Source organism: Aquila chrysaetos, chromosome 18 (assembly GCF_900496995.4).
Source record: "Aquila chrysaetos chrysaetos chromosome 18, bAquChr1.4, whole genome shotgun sequence".
Taxonomy (NCBI): Eukaryota; Metazoa; Chordata; class Aves; order Accipitriformes; family Accipitridae; genus Aquila; species Aquila chrysaetos.
Genome location: NC_044021.1, coordinates 25,972,276 through 25,997,861, shown reverse-complemented (window position 1 = coordinate 25,997,861; position 25,586 = coordinate 25,972,276). Strand labels below are relative to the sequence as shown.

Genomic DNA, 25,586 nt, shown 5'->3' with positions numbered 1-25,586 from the left:
ATAGGTTACTGTCTTTATCACAGTACTTGACTCCAGGACAGAGCTTGCTTACTTGCTTTATTTATTTGTTTCTTTATTGTCAAGTTATTTTTTCCCTAAAGCCATAAGCTTGGCTGAGAATCCACGAGATCAGTCTCATGAGACTGAGTCCTTTTTATTTGCTGTTTGGATTGTGAAATTTAATATCTCTGACAAACATGTTTTCATGTTTGTGGGTTTGTTCATTTGTAACCAAAAAGGCTAGAAACTTGTTATTTTAGTTAAAAGCTAAGATTCTCCCCTGACTGTGGGGAGAATATCCAACGTTGCTAGACTTCCAATAATATTTCAAGACTACAACATTGTTAGAGAGTAATAACAAACTTGTTGAAGTGGGGTTTTTTTAAGATGTGCCATAAATATTTCCCACTAAGTGCTGTGAATACTTCAGACTAAGAGAACAGCAAGTGCTAAAGACCATGGCATGGCAGTAGTTTAAGCATATGCTTCATTGTACCTTTTGTCTCACTTTAAGCATGAACAGAAGTCCTTCTAGAACATGCCCTGGAAAAAGGCATAGCTTTATTACATAAATGCAGCGCCTGACCAGTCTTTCTTGTTTTCAGTTAATTACTTCCTTTTATTTGTATTTTAGTTGTTTGAAGGTAAGCTATTTCTAGTCATATCTAGTCACTGAATGACTGGCTGAAACAAAAAAAAATCACATCCTCTGGGAGATAGGAGAGTAACAAGTGTTCTAAAAAGTCCTGCAGAGAGCTGTCGTGAAAATGCCTACTTTGGCAACATTTCTCACAACCACAGTATCTTCAGAACCACAGTATCCTCAGAGAATAAGTGGAGGTCTTCTGTCCTCTAATACAGACCAATGTTGCTCCCCAATGCTAGTATATTTAAAATTGATAATAATTTTTCAGTAAAAAGGAGATGCTTAGCATCTTAAGGCTTACTATCAGAAGCAGTCTGCTTTATGACCAGGCATATTTTCCCACAAAAGAGGATATATTTTATAGTTTGATAAAAATTCTAAAAAAAATGCAAAGAGAGTCTAGGATCAATAACAGAAAAGCAAAAAGATGTAAAAAAAAAAAAATAGTAACCACATTCAGTCAGTCAGCTTCAACATGAGATATAGTGATCAAAATTAATATCAACTGCTTTTCATGCTTGAGATACAAACAAAACCAAAACCCATATGAACTTGGAGCATATCATAAGAAATTAAGAGACAATAACTTTAAATGCATATGGTCTTTAGCCTGCCTAAGAATGATTCATGAAGTTTGGAAGGTGGAAAATTCCCCCAAAACAGCTTTAATAGAGTAGGATGGATTGGGATAGGTTTTCATGAACTAACCAAATAGATGCAGAAGTGTGATTCTCTTAAAATAAATACATGCTTTTGGCCTCAGTTTCCCTCCCCTTTTCCCATTTATACTGATACAACAAATCATACTGGCCTTGCTGCAGCCATTATTCTCTGCATGTACTGATTGTAATCAGGACAGCACTCTAAAGTAAAGAAGCCTGAAATGCTGGCCAGATTTCATCTAACTGTTATGCTCCCAACAGTACTTTTTTTTTTTTTCTTGAATCCAGGACAGATCAAATTGTATTGATGATTATGACTGCAATTTTAAGAAAATCCATTGGCAAGACTTGTAAAATAGACAGTAACCCTAATGATTTATTTGCTGCATTTGACAAAGTGCAGTGTTAGATTAAAAGGTCCTCTATAATAGCATCTTCTCTATTCAAAATGTACTTTCAACATCAAGACTGTAGCCATTTCTATACCTGTAGAAGATAAAGTAACTAGAATGGTCTAGGACAGTTTGTTAAAAATTTACTGAAAGTCATAATGTAAAAAGAATTCAAAGAAAATGGAGAAATATGTATTGATTCATCTTCTATTTTAAAGATTAATGTATTCCCTGTTGTGCAACCTAGGATTCCACAGGCTATAATATTAACTACTTATAGCCAGTCATTTTTCTGATGCAACAGAAATCATTGTTGTCCACTTTCAGGATAACTTCTGGCAAACATATCAATTAAAGAAGTAGAAGTTAAATGTTAACCAGACTACTAAAGTACATTTTCAGAAGAATCAGACCATGACAAATCTGCAGGCTGCTGAAGGAAAACTCCAGCTATGAACAGTACAGACCCGTGCATTCCCACACTTTCAGATGACCTAAGAAACTGTAGCCCTGCTCTCCAAAGATTTGCATGCATTTGCAGACTCTGGATAAATGAAGTGAGATATATTCACAGCAGAAATTTTTGGATGGGAATCCTCCTTCAGTAACACATTGAAATAGTTGTGTAATTAAAAGTCTTCAGTTGCGAATTCTAATTTCAGAAGACGAGCCAATTACTTGAAGTTGTGTGCAGGCTTAAGTCGTTGCTAAATCAAGAAGTTTGTGATACATCTCTTCTCATGAGAAACATCTTGGAAATGTTTGGGTAAAGGCTGCCTTTTGTAACAGGAAATACCGCTTCTCTAACTGCTCCACGTTGCATCTGATAACGATGTGATATTCATCTGATTAAATACATATTTTCTAAATGCTACATGAACTTAAATTGCCTGGTGGCATTGTATAAGGATATTTTCTATGTTGTTTTTTTTTTTAAGTAGCTCACAAATGCATGAACACACCCTGAAGTGAATAGCAAATCTCCAGGTGTCGCTTGCTAGCTACATAAGAGAGACTATTCAAAAGCTGTAAAGGAAACAAGCAATTTCAGAGCAATGAAACTTAAAATTGCTAATCAGTATAGTGGAAATAGTGACTGAAATTTAGAACAGTGATTGTTAGCCCAACCTCTCTTCTAATCCTCTTCTGTCTATGTCATCATGGCAAAATATAATGTGAAAATGTTTGAAACATACTGAAAATACTTTGATCTTTTTAATATTAAAAAGAATCTATTAGTTATTCTATCACATACAGTGCATCCAAAGGGCAAAAACGGGGTAAAAAATAAGGACAGCAGGGAAAATGAGGCCTTTGTGACCATTCTGAAAACACCAGAGAAAAAGGATGTTTTCTATCTCCTTCTGCAACCATTTATATCCTTCCCCAAAATAGTTGAATATGTAAATGGATAAAAGATTCTCAGAGGCCAGAATACACACCTGTAAATTTAATTAAAGGCTTTCACAGCCCAATTTTAAAAACATAGGGCATGCAAATACGCATGTAATTGTTCCCTTTCTTGCATGTGTAATTACTGTGGGCTGGACTTCAATACCTGCAGTGACTGACTGGTTGACCATACAATGCCAATTTTTCCCAGCCTGGCTGCTCACTCAAATGCATGCTAAGTCATGGATACAATGCAGGAAATTGGGTGGAGAACTAAATATATATTTTTCAAGGCAAAATTAAAGTGAGGCATCACAGAGAAAACCTGGGCCACTTTCTGACTTTGTCAATACCAACGTTTTCTCAGCTAGCTCTTGTCTGGCACTGAGGTTGCCAAAAGTGTGGACAGCTGGAGTGCATGTGGATTTCAACCCCATCGCATCTGTAGTAGTGTTGTCAAAACCTGCTTCAATAGCACCATTATTTTGCATGCTAACATTATATTTACATTATGTTGGTTTATATTTTTTTATTATTTTGCAATTGTTTGATATCATTTTCTATTAAAATATATTTAAATATTGTTTTGATACAAAGCCAAACTCTCAGGAAACAAATACAAATCTTAGAACTTAATGGTGTTTGGTCCTGGTGCTACACATTAGTCTTTCATAATGCTGTATCATCAATTGGTCCAAAATACTTACATGCATGTGCTAGGAAGAGGGCTCTCAAGTGGCACCTGCTTTAGATTTTCTATCATCTACAGGGTCCTCAAGGTCCTCCAGGTCTTGATGGCATGGTTGGCCCACCAGGACAGAAGGGAGAAAAGGTAAGTTAAATTTCTGTCTTGCTCCTACTTCAGTGGAAAATCTTTGTCAATTCTAGGCTGTAAAAACCATAAATAGTTGTTCCTGCAACACAGTGTTGGCTAGCTTTAATATTTTTTTTAACTGAATCCAGCTGCTAATGGCTTATTAGAGCACATCTCAAAAGGCATATTCAGAAATCCAGAATTCCCTATTGGGTACAGTCTCATTTTCTGCAGCATGCAATATTCAAAATGCAATATGAGCTACTCTGTTGTGATGTGCCAGTAAAAAGCCAGTCACGACTGGACTTACGCAGGTGAGTTTGTAGGGGGAAAGAAAGAACTCCAGCTAGTCCAGACTAGCGTGACGGCATATTCCCTGCAGAACGCGCCCTCTGATGCATGGGTATACCAGGGCAACTGGGATTACTGAAGTTTGGATTCCGTGGACCACTGACACATCAAGTTTTGTACACTTCTGCAGCAGCCAGTAATTCTCTTAATTGCTGACTAGTGCACTGCTGCTGCCCCAGCTACGATATCCCACCCCCACGTTAGTGGCAGTTCCAGCCTTCTCTCACCCCTTGATGAGACATTTCAGCATTCTAACCTGGCAGCAAAGGGTTACGTAGTTTTCTGTTGACTTGCTGCACCGGTTGGCTTCATGCATGATCAGATGAGCATTATGGCCAGCAAAAAGGGAGGAGTGGGGAATACGTAAATGAAAGCAAGGGATCATAACATCCAGCAGATAGATTTTCTTGTGTTGCCATAGAACAAAAAACTACATATTGCAAAATTGCCACTCTTTCTAAGTTTCCCTGAATTACTGCATCCATTTTTTTTTTGCACCCCACTTCAAGAAGGATGTGGAGAAGACAGAGACGGTGCAGCAGAGGGCTATGGAGATGGCCAGGGGCCTTGAGTACATGACCGATGAGGAGAGGCTGAAGGAGGCCAAACCATTTAATCTGGCAAAAAGGAGACAAAGGCATGGCCAAAAGATAGAAAGATATAATTATAACCCTTTAATGAAAGCTAGTGCGTCTCCATTTGAAATACTGAATCCGGTTTTTTGCACCTTCACTTCAAGAAGGATGTGGAGAAGACAGACACAAAGACTACAGGAAAATTTCATCCTCCAGTGAGCTTCTATGCCACACTTCATGCACAAGGACTCGGAAGTAGATTCCCAAGTGTATATTGAAAGCTCGCATACTGTAAGGGAAATGAAAAGGCAAGTCCTAAATGGCCAGAATATTGATATTTATTTATTTATTTTTTAAACCACAAGATTTTTTTATAAATACTCTCTGGAGACTGAAGGATCTGAGTAGTGATTTCAAAAGCCTGAGGTTGGTAAAACTGCAGCATGCATGGGAACTAGCAGCTATCCAGAAAATGCAGTATGTATGTTACAAAGCAGGCATCGGAAACTTCTGTCCATTGTAATCAATGGTACGTGTTTTACATAAAGGAGTCTAAGAATAGAAAGATGTCTAGCTGAAGTAAACTGAACCTGAATCACATATTATAGGAAGAGACTGATGTGGGAAGGGAAGTAATTGGAATAAAAAATTAAACTTTAAAAAAGGGCATAATCCTCAAAGAAAAGGACAAAACCGCAAATGTGTTGCCTCACTGAGGCAAACACTGTTTTCTGCATTGTTTATATCTGATAAAAGTTTAATTAGAAATGAAGCACTATATATTTGCACCTGCTCAATACAATCCCCAGCACCTTGGGATAATAGGATTTTTCCATTTCTACTATTCATTTTTGTCTGAAAACCTTGATTTAGTCTATATTGCAATATCTATTTTTAATCATTATTCCCAATTAATCCAGAGATTACAGGGAGAAACTGCAGGATGCACTGAAAGTAAAGTAAGTTTGTTCCTTGGAGTGAAATTTGATGTGGCTTTTTGCCATTACTTTTGGAAGAAAACATTGTTATCATTTCACACCTGATGCTTACTCATTTTTTTCAGACTTTACTCAAGCAATATTTCTGTTGAATGAGTAAGGACAGGAGGTTGCTAATACAACGATTAGTTCCATTAGATTCAGTGCAATTTGGAAAAGAAGTATTTGCATGCCATGACTTTCTGTCTATTCCATGAACTAGAAGTGGAAAAAACAGTGTCTAAGTGTATAAAAGCAAATCAAATAGCTCGATTGCTGCAGATGAGCCTTAAAATCATAGTAGTCATCATATCCTTTGTTTGGAACAGTGCCCTAGACAACTTGTGTGGGATCAGTTTCCGCTTCCGTTATATCCCATGAGAGTTTTGACATTCAAGTTCAGAAGCATGAGGATGTGACCTGCAATGCTTAATTCTGAGTGCTCCAGACCTTTAAAATCTGCAGCAATAATTGAAATACAAGATTGCATCCTGTCTGCATACCAGACCAGAAGTATTCATTTGTTATTATAACTCCTGAATTACAGTTTTCTTTTTAACTAAGAGATCTAATGTTTCATGTACAGGACGCTATGACATCAAATTAAGCAACACAGAAATCTGTGGGTATTTTAATTAAGCAAAAATATCATAAATGTGTTTTTGTGGCCTATCTAATGCTCTTACTGTAAGTAATTAGGATCGGTTTTCTGTTACAGGGTGATCAAGGTCTTCCTGGTTCCACTGGTCCAAAGGTAAAAAAAAAAAAAGGGTCTTTATACAATGACAGTATCACTCTAATACAGCACGTTACTGAAAAGGGCTGAGAAGTCTAAAAGATTATTATTGTGAAACCTAATGAAATTAGCAAACTTGGCTTCTCAGTTGGCCAAAGTACTTCTCTAAGAAGTGTGGCCAGGAGGTCAAGGGAGGTGATTCTTCCCTGTACTCGACTTTTGTGAGACCCCACCTGCAGTACTGCCTTCAGCTCTGGGGCCCCCAGCATAGGAAAGACGTGGACCTGCTTGAGCAGGTCCAGAGGAGGGCCACGAAGATGATTAGGGGGATGCCCCATCCCCGGCGGTGTTCAAGGCCAGGCTGGATGGGGCTTTGAGCAACCTGGTCTAGTGGAAGGTGTCCCTGCCCATGGCAGGGGGGTTGGGACTGGATGATCTTTAAGGTCCCTTCCAACCCAAACCATTCTATGAGTCTGTGATTCTACTTACTTGCATCTACTTCTGCATGTTCAGTATACCAATAGACTGACCTTTTATTTTAGGGTGATACTGGAATCACTGGGTCAATAGGCCCCAAAGGAGAAGCTGGTGCTATTGGGTCTCCTGGGAAACCTGGACCACCAGGACCTCCTGGCCCCCCTGGGCCCCCTGGACCTCCTGGACCCCCAGGACTGAGCTACAGTTTGGGATTTGAGGTATTTTGCTATTATGGGGTTTGCTGTAGCTATGGATCTACTTCCTTCAGAGGAGGGACAGTGTAATCACCTGTGTATTTCACAGCTATTTAAGGCTGAATTGATGACAGAGCCATTTGCTCTAGACTGAAATTTGCCTAGGAGTAGCCAAAATTCTTTCTACATTTCACCATCTAATTGGCCATGCTTAGGCCAAGTAAGTAATGCATTTCTTTGGGCAATTTTGATGAAACTATTCAGTACTAACAGTGTTCGGATGCTGGGTTTGATGCTTATATCATTGCTAATATAAAATACTCAAATGCTGTACTACAAGGGAGAACTTATTTAGCACTTTTTTTCATGTAAATAATTTAGAGCAATGATCAAAATATACACAGATTGCTGACAGTATTCATTAAACTCGAACTGCAGGTCCCCCTTAAGCTATGACTTTTCCCATGCTGTCATTCTTCAGGCCACAAGTTTAGTTTAGGCATGTCACTTATGTAATCACAAGTTTAGTTTAGGCTTGTCACTTATGTAATGTGTAAATAGAGAGACAGATGTTGGACATTTCTGACCTCATGGTCTGTTCTACTCAGAAGAAAAATGTTCTATAAAAAAAAGTTTTTAAATTGCAGATGCTACTCTTTCTGCTTCTGAAAATAATACCTTCATCACTTTAAAATATGAGATCTGGCCAGCTCAAGCTGAGTTTAACATGTCATTTGAGAACTGCTCATTTAGATGATCTTTTTGGAGCAGAAAGTGGCTTTGCAGTACAGAAAGGCAAAGGGAGCACACTCAGGTTCAAGAATTAGAGCTGCTGCATTAACATCTTTGTGAAGAGAGGTTGACAAATTGCCTACATCAATATTCACATATGAGTCTTACCTCTTTTTCTTTTTCCATGCATTTTTCATTCCTAATTCAGCTGTTTGGCTCAGGAAAGTCTTTCCAGAGTTGTCTTTTTTTATGTCTTGGGATATAATACAAATTTGCATAGAAACTGAGGGCAGTTTCATCAAAGAAGTAAGCAATGTTTGACCAAAACTACTGGCCATCTGGAGAACTGCTGCAGTAAACTGGTGGTGTTTAAAAGATACCGGTTTACTTACACATATTTCTCCTAGTATCTACACTACCCCTTTAGTATTAATCTTTTCTTTAGAGACACTTTGAGTACTCCAAGTACAGAGGTGACTACTAATGCTTGTTTAAAGACACATTCTGATTTCTGATATCTGACTAAATAATACTGCACTATATAAACTACTGGTTAATAATGTCACTGATGTCAGTGGATTTCAATGGGACAAAAAAATCTCTCCAGCAGTTCACAAGTTCTTAATTGCTGGCCCTGCAGTTGTTAGCAAGGAACAGCATAAAGTCTAAGCATACAAACACTCCATTGCATTAACTTAGGCACACTATAAAGGCTGGTACAGAGTCTCCCCTGAATAAATATGTACTTGTCTCAGAATGAGATAGGGACTACTGGTAAGCCACATCTTCATCCTAGGCCCGGTCTGAGTTTTAGCCCAGGATGATGGCTTCTCTGACTTAGAGCCATCTTCTGCGACCCTTGGGGATCCAGCGTTAAGAGATTCTCCACTCTTCCCCATCCATTCACACTATTTGAGTAGAAGACAACTTTGCCTCATTGTGCCACCAAAGGGTTCTTCTGCAGGTAGGTACTTAGGACCAAACTCTGCCACTTCTGATACCTAAGTCTCAGAGGAACAAAGTTAGTAGATGAGCAGGAGAGAGAGAAAACTGGAAGTCCCCTCTTTTATGGACACAAACACAGAAGGATCCCAGCTCTAACTGCAGCAACAATATCTTGACTGGCTTCATCTTGAACTTCCATCTAGTCCAAACAGAATTGGCATGATTGTCATTTCCCTGAGAGGAATACTACTGTTAACAGGCTTCCTAGTTCTAGCTGATCTTTTGGATGCCCACCCCTGCCATCTGTTAAGGCAGCACCATGGTCTGCCAGTTCGTTAGGGCAACGCTACCTTTTGGTTGGCAGTCTGTTTATTGCTGTAAGGCTGTTTCTGCAAAACATTCCTGCTAGCACTCGTTAGCATCTGTTGTCAGCTATGTGCAAAAACCAAATGGCATGGGGTTTGCTGGCACTTATGCTTGCCAAAAGAACAGTTTGAGCTGCAGAAGGTACCTGGTAAACCCATTAAAAACATGCAGATGTCAAAAGCGATGGTGTGTTATATAAAGCAGGCATCAAGCACTCTCTTAAAGGGAAAAATAATTGATGCAGTGGAGGCAAGGGAAAGAAGGACTCAGAAACACAGCTTGTGGTTTACCCTAAATAGTGACTGGTTAAACAGGCCAAACAGAATATCAGCAGATTTTCTGTTTATATTTGATACACTTATAGCTGATGGAGGAACAAAATGAAAGTCTGAATAACATTCAGTCTCAAGTGAAAGGACTTGAGCCAACCTGATGACTCAATGTCTCCCTCCTTGGTCCCCGAAAGGAAGGACCCAATTCCAGCTGTGCACTCCTTCTGCTTCTCTTGTTCTTGCTCTCATGGAGTTGGTGGAAAAGGGCAAAAGAGCAAGATCTCTCTTTTTGACTGGAGTCAGATCAATTTATGTTTTCCATAACTTCAGCATTAGGCTGTCATTCCATAGCAGCTTAACCTGATCTACTAGGTCTTCTACCCTTTCCCTACACCATCTCCAGGGTGCGTCAGACCTATGGTAATCTGAGCCATTTCAAGTCCCTAACTAGCAGAAAGCTAAGTAGGCAAGGAGTATGAGCCCTCTAAACATGATAAGCTGATACAAGGGCTTGTTGTCACAAAGAGGTGGAGATTCTGCTTTGCTCCTGCTCCTCCTCCCATCTGCAGCCATTCCTGGCACATGAGTGCCCTTCACATGCACTAACATCCAGTGTTCCATCAATCCTTCCACAAGCCAATTTAATTTACTAACATTTTAGAGAACCATCCTACCCCCCAAAAGTAATGTATTTTCTGCCATTTTAGTGATTTAAAGTGGCTCACAGGAAAGTGAGAGGATTCAACACATGGCACTGATGTTGAAAATGAAGGCTATATGGCTGTGAGCAGGGAAGTGGAGTGAAGAAAGATCAAGATTTTCCTTTTTCAGAAAAAGGAAACAACCCAGCACAGCTGCATTTAAAACTGCAGCTAAAAGCAAGTGAGCAGTTTCCTGCTGGCATGGTTCATCCAGATGGTTTGAAGCACAATCTGACAAGTTCTAGATTAGGCACAAGGCAAGGGATAGGAACATGTGGCTGGAATGGTGCTGGGGGTAAAACAGATAATTGTGGCTGCCTGCAATTTTATTTCTTCAGCTGCTTTGGAACTGGCAGCTCCTGGTTCTGCCATGGATTTGGAATGTCGCGGTCAGAACAACGAGAGCTGGAGGGAGGTTGCTGCTTTCTGTGTAGTCTCCTTTTGAACCCCTAGAAAATCTCCTCAGGAAATAGGGATGCTGCTCTCAAGGTCTTCCAATTCACAGAGATCTTTCTGAAGTCAGCAGAGTGCCACAACAGTGGTCAGTGGGCTGGAGCCCATGACCTATGAGGAAAGGCTCGAGGAACTGCGCTTGCTTAGTCTGGAGAAAGCTTAAGTGTTTTAGCAGCCTTCTGATGCCTGAAAGGAGGTTATTGAGAAGACACACAGCCAGGATCCTTACAGTGGTGCACAGAGTGATGAGCAACAACAGTCATAAATTGAAACAGGGAAGGTTCTGACTTGATATGAGTAAAATATTTTTCACCTTGACGACAGCCAAGTGTTGGGACAGGTGCTTGGAGAGGCTGCAGAATGTCCATCTCTAGAGGATTCCAAGACCTGAGGGGACAAAGCCTTGAGCAACCTGATTTGAATTCAGTGTTGACATTGCTTTCAGCAGGAGGCTGGACTAGGTAACCTCTGACACCCCTCCCAACATAATTAATTCTACAATTTTGTGATAGAACATTTTTTTTTTCTGCTCAATTTCATTTCAGTAAGCCGTATTTTAGGCAAGAGTTCAGCATTCAACTGTGAGAATTAGGAAAGACCTTTATTTTTTAATAATGATTGCTGCTCTCAACAAACTGCCTGCAAGTTCTCCCTGCCTTAAATCAGTTATGTAATCCCTTCCTAGTCATTACAGTATTTCAGTAGCCAGGTGGCAGGTAAATGCTAAAGAAAAAAATACTGCTACAGCATGCTTAAACATAGCACATACTTAAAACTGTGATGCTATCTCACTTCTGCCTGATGGTGAAGTGCTGGACAAATGGTGTCAAACTGGCAAGACTGTAAAGACCAGAGTTTCTGGAAGGAAGATCAACACGCCCTTGTTGCATTTGAGTGGAGCTTGTGTCCAGAACATCATGCATTGGTCAAAAAAAGGTTAATGAGAGAAGATAAAAATATTTGTGTTCAGTAGCTTTCCAGTTTTTTACAGGACTCCAGAAAACAGAGCATTTGAAAAAAAAAAAAAAAAGACAAAAAAAGAAGATAAATTCTTAAATCCTGTAGCATTTTTTCTCTTCCATTAGGATATGGAAGGATCAGGTAGCATTGGCCTGTTAAGTGAATCCAGAATTCCAGGATCAAGAGGGCCAAAGGTAAGTGGATGTTTTGGGGGATGGGAGTGTTGTTTGCTGTTGGGTTTGGTGGGGTTTTTTTTCAAAAACAGAAGTGTCTTCCTCTCTGCTTTTTGGAAATGCATAACCCCAGTCAGCTATAGAGTTGGAGTCACTGCACTGCACTGGATTCAGTTGCTCTAGAATGACATTACAATAACTGTGTCCTCCAAAGAATCTGAATGGTATTTCTCTGACACCTGGTTAGCTGATGACTTTCAGATTCTGCTCTGGTATATTTTTGACAGACTAACGGATGAAATAGAGTGTTTTGTATTATCTAGCGCTCTATTTCTTGTTTTACCCTAATAGATGCTGTTTTTGCATATGAAGATGAATTACATACACTAATGAAACTGAAATGTTATAGTTTTACAGTCAAATGTGCATAATCTGAAATACCACTTAAACTAAAAAAATGTTCGCAGTAGTGTGGAAGCAATGTCCCAGAGGAAGGGATGTTTTTTCCTCCATCACCATGTCTCAGGAGATTTTTGCTAGTGTGGGCTGCTTTAAAACACCAAGTAGGGAAAAGGGAATACAATGCATCACCACTTACCAGATCATTTGGATTTATCTTCATTCTTAACAATAACATCAAAACTGCAGCCTATGATGCCTTCCCCAAAGCAGGCAATTACCCAGCATTCCTCCTCCCAGAGCTGCCTGCACTCTTCTAGTTTGGTCTTCAGAAGTCCTGCCCCTGTGCTCACTCTGAAAGAAATATTCAAACTTTCAAAGCATAGCTTTGAAAGAATAAGTCTTTTTGCCCAAGTTTGGAGAAAGTGCTGCTGATGATGATCTTGCGTTATGGTAGATGCCAGATTGAATACTAGGCAACAGTGCACTATCACTGCAAATACGGCAAGCCCTGTGCTGGAATACATCAGAAAGAGCATTGCCAACAGATACAGAGTTGTTACCTTTATAGCCCTTTAGTCAGGCTTAGTGAGGCTGCATTGAAATACTGCATCCATTTTTTTTTCACCGCACTTCAAGAAGGATGTGGAGAAGACAGAGACAGTCCAGCAGACAGCTGTACAGATGGCATGGGGACTTGAGTACATGACCGGTGAGGAGAGGCTGAAGGAGCTCAAATCGTTTAGTCTGGCAAAAAGGAGGCAAAGGCACGATCTAATAGCTGCTTACAAGTCTTTGAGGGGCAATTGCAAATATGATGAAGCCAAACTGTTGCTCGTAGTGCCAGGTGGTACAACAAGGGACAGTGTTCACAATTTGCAACTTGAGACGTTCAGGCTAAACCTTAGGAGAAACCTGTTCGCTAGGAGGTTGGTGCAGAACTGGGACAATTTGCCCAGGGAGGTTGTGGAAGCTGTGTTCTTGGAAGTTTTCAAGACTTTGCTGGACAGAGACGTGACTGACCTGATCCAGAGCTGGCAATGGTTCTACTTCAAGGGGGTGACTGGATTAGATGGCCTCCAGAGGCCCTGTACAACCCTGTTTCTATGATTCCATGAATCATTGGAAATGAACTGAACGCTGGAGACAGGAGCAAGTTTGAGAAGCTCTTCACTGTGCTGGTTTAAAGTACTAGTAATTGTGAGTCACTGAAGTTATAGATGAGTCAGTTTAATATGTTGGAGACCTTTGCCCCCTCTTATATCTTTTCCTAGATGCTAAAAAAGTGGCACAAAAAAAAAACAGTTACAAAAATAAGAATAGAATTCATTAGCTGAAACCAGCTAGTATCCAAAATGAGATGTCCAAAACTAGTGCCAAAATTGCCCATTCTGACCTGCCTAAATGACAGCCTTACTCTCAGGTTTGGTTTTATAACAGGCATTGTTTCCAAGTCACTCAGCTATAAATACTGAAAAAATGTCTTATTACAGCTGAACAAAATCCTGGAATTTTGTTTTCCTGTTACTATTTAGTCACTCCACAAAGTTTGAGTCAGTAAAGAAGGCACATAAGAACTTTCCTGTAACCATGAAAAACCATCCTTACTGGTACTGCATGAAAGCATTGTGAGCCACTTACACCATATGACAACTCCAGAGGTTCCTGATTGTGTTTAAGTGAAAACAGAGTATATGCCTCTAAGAGGGCTGTAACTCAAAGCAGCTGCTAGGAAATAAATTACATTTATCTGCACTATATTTGCATCTGTTGAAATTTTTTATTAATCTTTTATGAGAAAGTAGCGGTTATGTTTTGAAGAAGAAGTATCAAATTTATTTTGTCTGTAGGCTCAGCTATCATTTCCAGGGTTTCTATTCTCTTTCTTCCACAGACCAGTGTGAAGTTTTGTTGGTGTTTGGTTTATTAGTTTCTTGTCCTCATATTCCAGATGGAAGACAATCACTTTGTTGAATTCTTTTTTTTCCATTTAACTTTCTAAAATGATCAATAGTGAACTGTTTTTCATTTTGCCATCAAAGGGTTATAATTGTACTTTACAACTGATGTCACCATATAAAGACAAGAGAGGAATTTGCATCCCCATATGTTTGTTTCAAGCTACTTTTAAACCTAGCAAGACAATGCCATGTTGCCTCTGAACTGGTAACATATCTTAATTTTAGCCAAGGAGGCAAATTCAAAAAATTGTAAGCAATTGAAAGCAATCCTTTGCAACAAATGCACTTGGACAATTTTATTTCTAATATTTTCTAAAAATGTGTTTAGTATGCAGTGACAAGATAAAGTTGTCTTTGTAAGAAGAAAAATCCTTAGATCTTTGCATGATAATACAGAGCAAGGCAGTATTTAATAGAACAACAAATCTAAAACAATGCTTACATTTTATTACTCTCTGTTGATACTACTGGTCTCCGACATTGTTTTTGTAACAGTTGTGGTTATGAATCAGTTTTTTCCTGAAAAAATTTATTATGAAATGCTGTGTGGATTTACCAGTAAATTCAGTGTAATTTTATAGGGTTCTGCAGGAAGACATGGACAGCGTGGGCCATTAGGACCAAAGGTACCCTATGTGACAAGGAACACTTGAAAGCTAACCTATTTTGCTTTGGCATATCTTTTTTATTTCTATATTCCCAGCATTTGCCTTAACAAAACAGCTTTGGTTTAACATTCATATACTGACTAAGTATGGGACAAATTTTGTTTCCATTTACACTGGGTATCCACCCAGAATGTGTATTAATAGAATTATTGCACATCCACACCAGAACAGTGAGTAAATACCAGCTGGGCCGTTACATTCCAAGGCACTTGGTGTAACATGGCATTTTTGTTTAATATTTTTAGGACATTTGGCAATTTCTCTTTGTCGCTCTTTTATACATAATTCTGGTTTCCAAGAGGTTACCTGTATGCTGTTGAAAGAGAAAGCTGCAGGAAGGGACCTGCTGACATGATCCCAGAAAGTGATAGGGAAACATTCTGGAAGGTGCTGGGGGGAAGAAGGGAGATGTCATGACTACTTTGCCTTGGTTTTCATTTGAGCTCAGTAGTGACTGAATTTTTCCACTTTGATGCTGCTATTGATTAAGTAAGCCATAAGGAAAAAATGGAGAGGTGAAAAATCAGAGGAAAAAAGGGCAGATTCACAGAATGGGGCCTTAGACAGGAAGAGGCTTTTTCTATTCCTATGTAAATCTCGAGTAGCACTCAGGTTAATAGTACAGCATGACAACACCATTTCAGCACCTTAAATGTGGAGTTAAAGAAATTCTAAGTCTTCATTGCCCTGGGAAATGATAGCAACATTGAGAGAGCAGGAAATTTAAAAAATAGGTGGGGGCTCCCATCCTCTCTTCCTAAAATTTACACCTGAACACACAGAATGGGTCACTGACTATTCCAAAAGCCCATTGCCAGCAATAACTGCATGCATCTGCTTCATAGAACAACAGCAATCAAAGATCTGGCCAGTCCCCAGTGTCTAGAGTCTATGGAGCTCAGCTTATAGGGCTGGGAAAAGTCCCTCCTCTGAGTACTACTCCTGTTAATGCTGGAGGACAACATTACTTATGAGTGAAAAAAATCAAGTTATTTGCACAGCGTGTGTTAGTGAATGATACTGCAAAGGACTGGCTAGAATAGATGTGCTCTCACATGATGCTGCTCAATGGACATGAGCAGGTGCCAAGTCTCCATGCTGAAAATACATTTTTTGTTAAAAACTTATTCTCTGCCCTTAACTAGAGATTTTGTTTCTAAAATATCGTGGAAATACTGTTTCACAAAGACTTCAGAAATGGAGGTAACATGATTCCTAGGATTTAGGAACTGGACTGGAACTGAAAAGATAGTCATAAGCCTTGGCCAAGAGACTTTGCCACCACCTACACCAAGATCTTAGTTGTTTAATCTTGAGTCAGTCATCCCCAAGATCATGGAGACACAGAAAGGAAGATACTATTGCCTAATATCTTACAAAATCAGGTACACCACAGCAAAATTAATATAAAGTGCTTATAATACACCATCATTCTCATGGGGATGAATTTTACACCCACTTTTCATGGTTATAAATGACTTCACTAGGCAACAGTGGCAAAATACAACAACCACCCACTTCCAAAAACCAAGAGCTAACACATCATGAGCAGTTTAAGGTACAGTTATGTTTCATACATCCTTCATCCTTCAAATACCCCAGACTAGTAGAGCTGTTAGAGAAGGCCTGCTGTGATCAAAGTTTTCTCTCTTTCTTAGCAAGTAAGTAAAGATCCAAATTCTGCTTTCACTTTTATTATTATGAAAAACTGTTTTCATTAAAAAACATTCTACAGTCTTCATGCGTTCACGAATATAAGCACTCCTAAAAGACAATAAGCATAAACATAACATTTGAGGCAATGGCTATAGCTCCTTGCTGATTTATTCATGTTTACATTCTCTATCTCAAATGAAATAAACCAAATTGCATGTTGTCTGTCTGTAATGAAATCAAGGAATCATATCTGCTCAGATCTAGAGTACTGCAGAATCAGTCCCAAAGGTGGAACAGTGCAGCATTTGTCACATTGCTCGTGGTATGACGCAGTGGCTGGGCAGATGAGGAGAGCAGTGTTGTAGGGGAGGCTGAGTTAACTGTGTCGAAGGAAGATGTTGGGTCGTTTGTGGAGGCATGAGGTCATGGTGGCATTGTTAGGTCTGGGGAATGTTACCATGTGCTGATTTCAGACACCAAAATGAAGGTTCAGGCATGTGGCTTGGTAGATGCTCAGCAAAAATCAGGTGTGGTGACCAGAAACTTTAAGATGTGGGTGGCAACTGGGAGATTAGACCCCCAGAACCAATTCATAAATGTATGCTGAGCATCACTTTACCAAAAAATATGCCCTATTTTTGCTAATCATTTTACTACATTCAGTCCCTTTATTTGTAAGGAAGGTATCATACATGTTTAAAATCCTCGTAATTACTGTTCACTTTGATATTTGAGCCCTACTTTGTCTCTGTTTCAGGGAGAAAGAGGCAGCATTGGTCCACCAGGTTCAAAGGTGAGAAATTCATTTATCTTGATCTAAAACCTCAGTAGTTTCTTCCTCTTAGTTTCCTTTCTTCTCTTAATGCACTCAGGAGACAATGAACATTTCTTGCTCTGTCAGCATATTAAAGCCCAGGGAGGCTTCTCTGGAAAAACAGAACCCTTTCTCAGCTGAATTGTGATTATCAGCAGCCAGTGTAACCTGTTGCTTCTGTTTAAAATATGGTTAAAAATGCATTTAAAATCCTCAGGTGCATGATGCCATAGTGTTTTGTGAGGCCGTTGACGTTTTCACCGGAACAAAAATGAAAAATCAGCAAAGCTTATATAAAAAACTGAGTTCCGCATGCCCCCCTGCTCCTTAATATCACGGTGCGTAGCCAGCACCCCGCACCAGAGCACTCCCCCCACGACGCACGTCTGTGGTGCGGTAGTAGATCCACGCCATGTTGTGCAGAGGCCTCAGGAGCCATCCACGACCCCCACCCGGTGTTCAGCACAGGGGCCGCTGTTGTTGCCTATTTCTGTGCTAGAACCTGCCCATCATCCTGCAGCCAGGCTCCTCCTAACCCACACCTGACCACTCGGGAGGGACAAGAACGTAGAAATGGTAGTTGGAAGGACCTCCAGGGGTCATCTAGTCCACTCTCACACTCAAAGTGGTATTATCACCAACGCTAGATCCCATCTGCAATGGGTTTGTCTCACTGAGCCTTAAATACCTCCAGGGAGGTTCCAAAAACGCTGTGGGTATCTCGTTCTGGTGCTTCACTATCCTCTTTGGAAAGACAGTTTCCCTAACGTGCAGCCTGGACCTCCCAAGCTGTAATTTGTCCTAGCTGTCTAACTCACCCTGTGCACCAGCGTGCAATCTAGACCTGCTGCTCTGGATCGGCGCAGCTTCTAGATGTGAGGTCCCATTGCCAGGGAAACCTGCCAGTTTACGCTGCTTTACACGGTGTTAGGGCTGAAAGGAATGGAGCTGGAGTCCCTTCTTTCCTCTCCAATCTTCCCTATCATTACCCCTGTCCGTTCTGGTTTGGACTCCTCTTGGAGCCCACCCAAAGCTTCTGTTTGTATCTGTGCTGCTTTTTGCCAGTCCCTGGCTGACTTGCGTGCCTTTTGCAGGCACAAACCAGCAGAGGGTGGTGCTGGGACTCATAGAAAATAAAAATAAAATAAATAAAATAAAATAAAATCAATAAAATACGATTTAAAAATAAGATAAATAAAACAAAAGCTTCTCTTGCATTTGGGACAGCACTGAAATCAAGAGTTGCTCTAGGAAACAAGATAAAAGCAATTATGCATCTACCCTTCTGCTTGCTGAATATTTACAAGAGTATTATCACAGTCTTCTAGCAGCATCTGCTTGTTTATTTTTAAAAAAACAACAATGTAGCAGGACTCTGCTTGCCATAAATTCCATCTGCTGTACATATTTTGAGTGTTGCCATTTCACAGACATATTTGTCAGCATGATAATTAAAGCTGATGCATTGATGCATAGGACAGTTGTTTAACTCTTCTTTTTAGTCTGTTTGAGACTATAGATTCTTTTCTTAATTATTATACATACAAGTGCTTTGTTCTGTCATTCTTGTTCTGGTAATTATTATTGTTGATGTGACAGATACATTTCAAACACATGCATATATTTTAAGTGGAGTGACTACAGTGGTCTTTAAAAATAATCAATCTCTTCAATCCTCAGATTAAAAAAGATCTTAGTCCTCTTATATGTGAGCAATGAGCTACATTCTTAAAACATGGAGGGAGTTAGAAATAAGGATGTCTCTGGATGCATTATTTACAGTAAAACATCTTACCTATCCTGGATCTTTTCTTCAAAATTAAATTTCATTAGGAAAATCAATTGGTGAAATTATTCAGCATTTGTAATAGCAGGAAGCTGATCTACAGGTACCAACGTGCCTGAAATGGCAGCATTCCATTGCAGAAATGCTGTTGGTCCAAGGTTATTTCCTCTGCCCAGTTACCTTTGCTGCAGATAGATACATATCATTTTCCACAAGCACTGAAGAGACTTACGTCCCAAGTACCATTTTGACTAGTCATGTGGGTGTCTAAATCCCAGTAGTTGCTTAGCTGCCTAAATCCCATTAGCATTCAGAGACACCTTTTGTCCTGCACTTGTCTATAAAATGAAAATTAGAGTGCTTCAGAAATTATACTTTATCTTAATAAACTGCGTGTTTATTCCTGAGGTACATGCTTTGCTGATCACGGACAAAAACCAGAAATAACAGTGAGAATATACTTTCTTAATGACATGGACACACTAAATCTTTTACGCTGGTGGTTCTGTAGAAAGGCGTAAGAAGAGAGAGGATTTTGTGTCCTATGAACTGTTAATTTGAATTTCTTCTATCACACCAGAAATGCAGCAGAGAAGACCATTTGACTCTGGATGCTTTGATACTCTGTTGTTCTTTAAGACACTCCTGTAGAGTATTAGGTAATTCTCAGTGGTATTATTGGGTCACATCCATCCATCCCAGTATCCTGTCTCCAACAATGTCAAAAGTATATGCAGTTTGAGCAGATGCTTAGATGCAATTTGACCTTATGAATGGGCAAGTATTACATCATAGTTCTCCTGAGTGACCTCCTAGACTCCAACAATTTGTGACTCAGGGACTTTCTCAGCTAGAAATGGTGTCTGAACCACAATTAGATCTCTTCAAGTGAACTTGATGTCTCCCCTGGAACTCATGCAAACTTCTGCAGTTTACAAGACCTTGGGGCAAGGTACTCTGCCAACTTAACTACACATCCCATGAACCTCTTCCAGCTATTTTCATTTGATGCCCACTATTTCTTCTATTAGAAGTGTGAGTCCCTAACCACTCTCTACTTTTAGATGGCTCTACAATATTCTTCACCCACCTCCTCATTTGTCTCTTTTCCAAGCTAAAGAGTCATAGCTTACGCTATCATGTCTCATATAGAAGCCATTCTGTACCTTCCATTATTCCCATTGGCCTTTTCTGAAGTTTTTCTCATTCCACTAGATCCTTTTCAAGATGGAAAATGTGAACAAACCAGTGCACAGAATTCAAGTTATGGGCATACAATAAGTATATACAGTGGCATAGTAATGTTCTGTGCTCTTGTTTTCCTGTCCCTTTTATAATAATTTCTTGTATTCAGTTTATCTTTTTGACAGCTACTGAGCTGACCTTTTAATAGAATTGTCTATATGTACTAAATTTTCGTGGTACTATCTGCTGTAAAAGCCCCAAAATATTTTCTTGAAGCAGAACAAAAAGAACCAAAACAACGTTTTCCTAAAAAAAAAACCAAAACGCTCTCCCCCCAAAACAAACAAACAAACAAAAAACCCCACACCAAAAAAACCCCACTAACCAACCAAGCAAACAAACAAAAAAAATAGCCCCACTACTAAAACAAGGCAGGGCTAATATGTCACTTGGATTATTTGTTAGGCTGTTCTGTGTCATTTCCTTTGCTCTTTGATACGACACAGAGAAAAACAGATACAAAAAAATGTAGTTCACTGTTTATCTGGTCCTTTAAGAATTCAGTTTTCCTTTATCCATTTTTCTGTGGGCAAACTGCATTATCATTACTGAGTGATACTCCTGTTTCTCCCATAGAGTAACTGATCAGATTCTTAGCAGTAATATACAGTCCTGCATTAAACTAGAGCAGGGGCTATCAGACTTTTCACCCCACATACCAACGCCTGTCTACATGCACGCCTCTCCCTCCTCTTCCTCCAGCCTGAGAGTCACGTAACTGAACGGTGGAGATAACCCACAAAACGTATCTTGGGGGAAAGCAACACAATTCACCCTTTTGCTAAGGGGAGGTGGGAGCAGCGGAGAAGAATGATTGAAGCTGCCTTAAACAAACCTGCTCCGGAGAGGGGGAAACAGCAGGAGGAGTGGAGAGAGCAGATGACTAATGAGATGATGCTGACTCCATGGAGCCCCCCAGACCTACCCCCTAGTCCCTTCAGAACCGTACCGTGTCCCTCCCAAGAGTGGTAGCCTCCTGCTCGTGTGGAACTGAATACAATTTAGAGAGAATAACAGTGTCTTTGTTGTGGCAGGGAATGCCGGGTATGGATGGAAAACCAGGCTTTCCTGGCATCGCTGGACATCCTGGAGATGTGGTGAGTAGGGCTGTCATAATCTGTGACTACCTAACACACGCTGGCTCCCAAACCTATGTCTTAAGGCTCAGCAGGAGCCCTAAAACAGTACTTCCCAGCAGCGTGCGGACAGCTGGGCCTGGGTTTGTCCTGCTGAACCTGGAGCCGTTACCTCCGACACCAAACACAGGAGCGCTGTCCCTTCTCCTCGCCTCCCTCATCAGTCAGAAGCGATACAGGCATCTCCAGAGGCTAGTTCAGATCCTCTGATGCTCCTTTTGCTTTTAATTATTCAGAAATCAGCTCTGCTTTTAATTAGAGGGAAGCCCACAGGCTCATAGGTGATTTTAATGTATTTCTCACACTTAAGAGCCGTGAGGATTACAGAGCTCTTTAGCTGGGAAGTCCCACGGCTCATTCCCTGCCACCTTCCTCTCAATCATGCCATCCTCAGCACAGTGAGTTTTATCAAGGGGCTGATCGAGCTTAGAAGTAACCTGCCTGACAAATGACTGTTTAGCTCACCTGTGTTCCCCTGCCCTGTCCACTGGGCAATGCCAGACACAACCGAGGGGGTTAATGCTGAAAAAAAGAAGGAGCAGCCAGGCATGGCTGATTTCAGTGCAGGGAAAGAAAGGCTTGTTGAATTAATCCCCAGCTAATGAAATGTTGTGTGCCCATTTGCTTCTGGTCATCTGTGAACTCTGTCGAACATGCTGGGAAATACTTTTAAACATCAAATCCTCAGAGTCGGAGTTGAAATCAGCTGGCCCTGTCTGTGGTTTGAGAGAGCTGGGGATCGATCCTTCTGTACCTGCATTTTACTGCTGTGCTTTTTGTGAAGCTAGAGAAAGCACATTTTCACAATGTTTCCTTTTAAATCACTTATGCTCATTTTTTTAATCACATGCAGGGTCCAAAAGGGGAGAAGGGTGACCCAGGACCTCAGGTGAGAGTGTGTGGATTTCATTCTTTCTGAGAAACCTATGTGAAATGTAGTACCTAGTAAATGGGTTTTCCACCTGTAATGCTTTTGAAATAGGGTAAACCAGGACAGGACGGGAACAGTATTGTGGGACCGCCTGGACCACCAGGACCACCAGGACCAATCATAGCAATACCTGAGGTAAGCGTGTTTGCCAAACATTAAACTCTCTGGAACTCGTCTTACAGAGAAGAGGGCACAGGCGATTAATAAACTGGCAATTCTGCTGTTGATGTTCAGGTCATAGGTCCTCAAAACAAAAAAATCTCAGTATGTCTCTGTATCAAATGGATTTGTTTTAAAAAGATGAAATAGGAAGGGAAGTGGGTGAAGAGCTTACATAGGAAAATTATGGGGTCATATTGAGAGCTTCTCACAAACTCTCCAGCTGATTCTGCAGGACTTGTGAACACCAAATAAAAATCAACAGAGAAATACAAAACTGGGAATGTTTAACAAAGCAAGGCACCTGAGACACAGCAGTATGTAGGAGAGAGATACGTTGTGTTTTCTGACAGGTGTCCGCTATACAAACCAGAGCACTGACTCTGTTGTGGAAGCAACAGCCAAAAGTACCGAGGGGTAAAATCCTAGAAACTCATAAAAACTGTCCAATATCCCTTAGCTGCATGTATGCTTTCAGTCAGTTTTGCTTTGTGTACATCAGCCTTTGCAAAAACAATACTAGTTAGCAGTAATGAAGGCTAGAGATTAGGATGAATCCCATTTCAAGCTGATAACAAAAATCCTTGTGGTTGTCTTGATATGACATTAAGAACTGGAGAAGCTGTGAGTGGCTGCAGGAAATTCTTCACCTCTGAGAGCTGAAGGTGCCTAAAACAGCAAGACTCATCCATGGGAATGCATATTTCAGCAGTAAGAAGTGATTTGTGATTGCAAGAAGGGAAAATGCCCAGCTGAGATATCTGTGTTAGCAGGACCTGGCCACCAACATTATCATGAAGCTGAGCTACACGTAACATTTTTTGTTGACTGAAACAACTAGGCTTTCACTTAGGCTTCTGCTACTGACAGCAAATACAGCATAGATTGGCATCCCGCAGCCCACATAACCAGTCCCAAAAGAGTTGGGTTTTTTTACTGAATTTACTGGGTATCCACCCAGAATCTTAGGATCCAAGATCCTAAGATCTTGCATGAGCAGAATTATAGATTCACGGAAGTGTTGGTTGGAAAAGGTGTCTGAAGATCATCTAGTTCAAAGTCCTGCTCAAAGCAGGATTGTCACCAGCTCTACACTTTATCATGTTTCTGTTGGAGTGCTGGGAAGTTCCTCAATAGCTGTGACAGAAATGCTGGTGTAAAATTAATGTTCTTTCTCACAGCCCTGTGTCCTGGTTTCAGCTGCCACGGCGTCACTGTGGGGCCTTAACTCTTATCAGTGACTAAACAGCTCTGCAATAATAATGAATCTGAATGTGTTGCTCCTTAGCTCATTAGTACTTGAAAAAACACTGGGAGAGCCTCAGAGGGAGGACAGTATGCATAAGATGTAAAAAGATTATTGAAGCTGACATAGCAAACTAATGACGCTAGTTAGCTGGAGGCTGCATGGCTTCCTACACGTTGTGATCGTCACAGTCCGTATGTCTATCTAATGTGTAGGTATGTCTGAAGAAACCTAACATGCATCCTTTGAATTCTCCAGAACTTCTGCATGAACAACCTTCACCATGCATTACAGAAACATATAGAGCCTGGTAGAAGCTGTATTGTGTTAGGTGTATTTTAAACCCATAGAGAAACCCATTTCTTTCTCTAAATACCTTGGAGTTTAAGAAGTAAGCTCTCTTACATAGTAGGGTGCATAGTATATGTGGCTTTATGTACATTTGTAGCAATGTAGGTATGTAGCAATGTAGGCAAACAGGTATTCTGGGGGGGTACAGCAAGAGCCATCTATCCTCATATGCTTCCAATCCTCTATATTGTTTACCAGATGATTTCTCTGGGAACTTGGTGTGCTGGATTTTGATACAGTTAATTAAATGTGTGTGTGTGTGTGTGTGTGTGTGTAAGTGTCACTATGTATGACACTGAGTTCTACTTAGCTCACAAATGTTTGTATAAGAACAGGACCTTTGCTTACTATACGTTTGCTGAGACAGAAGATTAAATTATGCAAATACATTTTGTTGATTCAGTGTCTCATCTTCTGTAGTTAGCTTCAGATATGGAAAGAACTACTGCAAGCAGACCTATCAATTGCAGTTGGAATTACAGAACTAAAGTAAATACCAGTACCAGCTGCTGTAATGTGGATATTGGCTTGACCTGGGCAGAGCAGCAGAGATCAATGAAGTGATCTAAGCAAACCACAGGGCAGTTAGAGAGATCACTCCCTGGGTCAGGGTCTATTAGTTCACTCATTTAACTGTTGTGTAGCCAAAGACAACAATACTTCTTGGGCTACCGAAGTCCAGTCTACCAGAGTTGGAAGGAAGTTTTCTTACGAAGGGCTGGGTGGCTACAACTAAACAGATTTTAAGCTTCTTGATCAAAATAAAACAAATTAAAGAGCTGGTGCGGTTTCAGCATTTTTTGAAATATTAAGGTCTGACGTGGACAGCTGTGGCTCAGGGCCAGGCCCCACCAGTACCTGGCCAACAGCACATTGATTGAACTGCACTGAAGAGTGGACCTTGGTTTCCTCCTCATTTAACCTGGTCCCGATGTGAACTGAGGGGATTCGATTCCTTCAGGAGCCACTTCTAACACTGTGGAAAGACACAGTAAGATAAAATGGAGGTCTGCACTGGAACCTAGCCATTTCCAGGCTTCTGCAGAACCTGCCAACACCCTGGGTCTCAGAGGCTTGCAGTCCTTTCTGCCTCTTCTGTTGCCTCCTGCTGTCGGTCAGGAAGTCTGCTCCGAACTGCCATGTTTGAAAAACAATGTCCCTCAGTTTGCTGCTGTTTGACCTTCCAAAATACTAAAATCAATATTCCTTACCCTATATTAGCTATTTTGCTCTTCTGGAGCATAGCCTCTGATACTCAGTGCATTCTCATGCATGGATTGATGATAACCAGTAAACCATATTAATTGTTGCTACGATTTTATCGCTCCAATTTAGTTGGATACAGTACAGAAATAATTCTGAATAGAGAAATTTTATTGGATTTAAATTTAAAACTTTTAAACTATTATCTATTGC

General features: G+C 40.4%; 1 protein-coding gene across 6 annotated transcripts in view; it reads left to right on the top strand.

Annotated features, from left to right (window-relative positions):
• The window catches only part of LOC115353022 (collagen alpha-1(XV) chain-like), a 161,280-nt gene that overhangs the window by 92,549 nt on the left and 43,145 nt on the right, over nucleotides 1-25,586 (top strand). For all 6 annotated transcript variants that reach the window (XM_030041939.1, XM_030041934.1, XM_030041937.1 and 3 more), the window contains 9 exons: nucleotides 3,862-3,924; nucleotides 6,528-6,563; nucleotides 7,088-7,240; nucleotides 11,771-11,839; nucleotides 14,760-14,804; nucleotides 17,260-17,295; nucleotides 21,382-21,444; nucleotides 22,337-22,372; nucleotides 22,466-22,549. In XM_030041939.1, coding sequence (XP_029897799.1) covers nucleotides 3,862-3,924; nucleotides 6,528-6,563; nucleotides 7,088-7,240; nucleotides 11,771-11,839; nucleotides 14,760-14,804; nucleotides 17,260-17,295; nucleotides 21,382-21,444; nucleotides 22,337-22,372; nucleotides 22,466-22,549 — 585 coding nt within the window. The remainder of the gene's footprint in view (nucleotides 1-3,861; nucleotides 3,925-6,527; nucleotides 6,564-7,087; nucleotides 7,241-11,770; nucleotides 11,840-14,759; nucleotides 14,805-17,259; nucleotides 17,296-21,381; nucleotides 21,445-22,336; nucleotides 22,373-22,465; nucleotides 22,550-25,586) is intronic.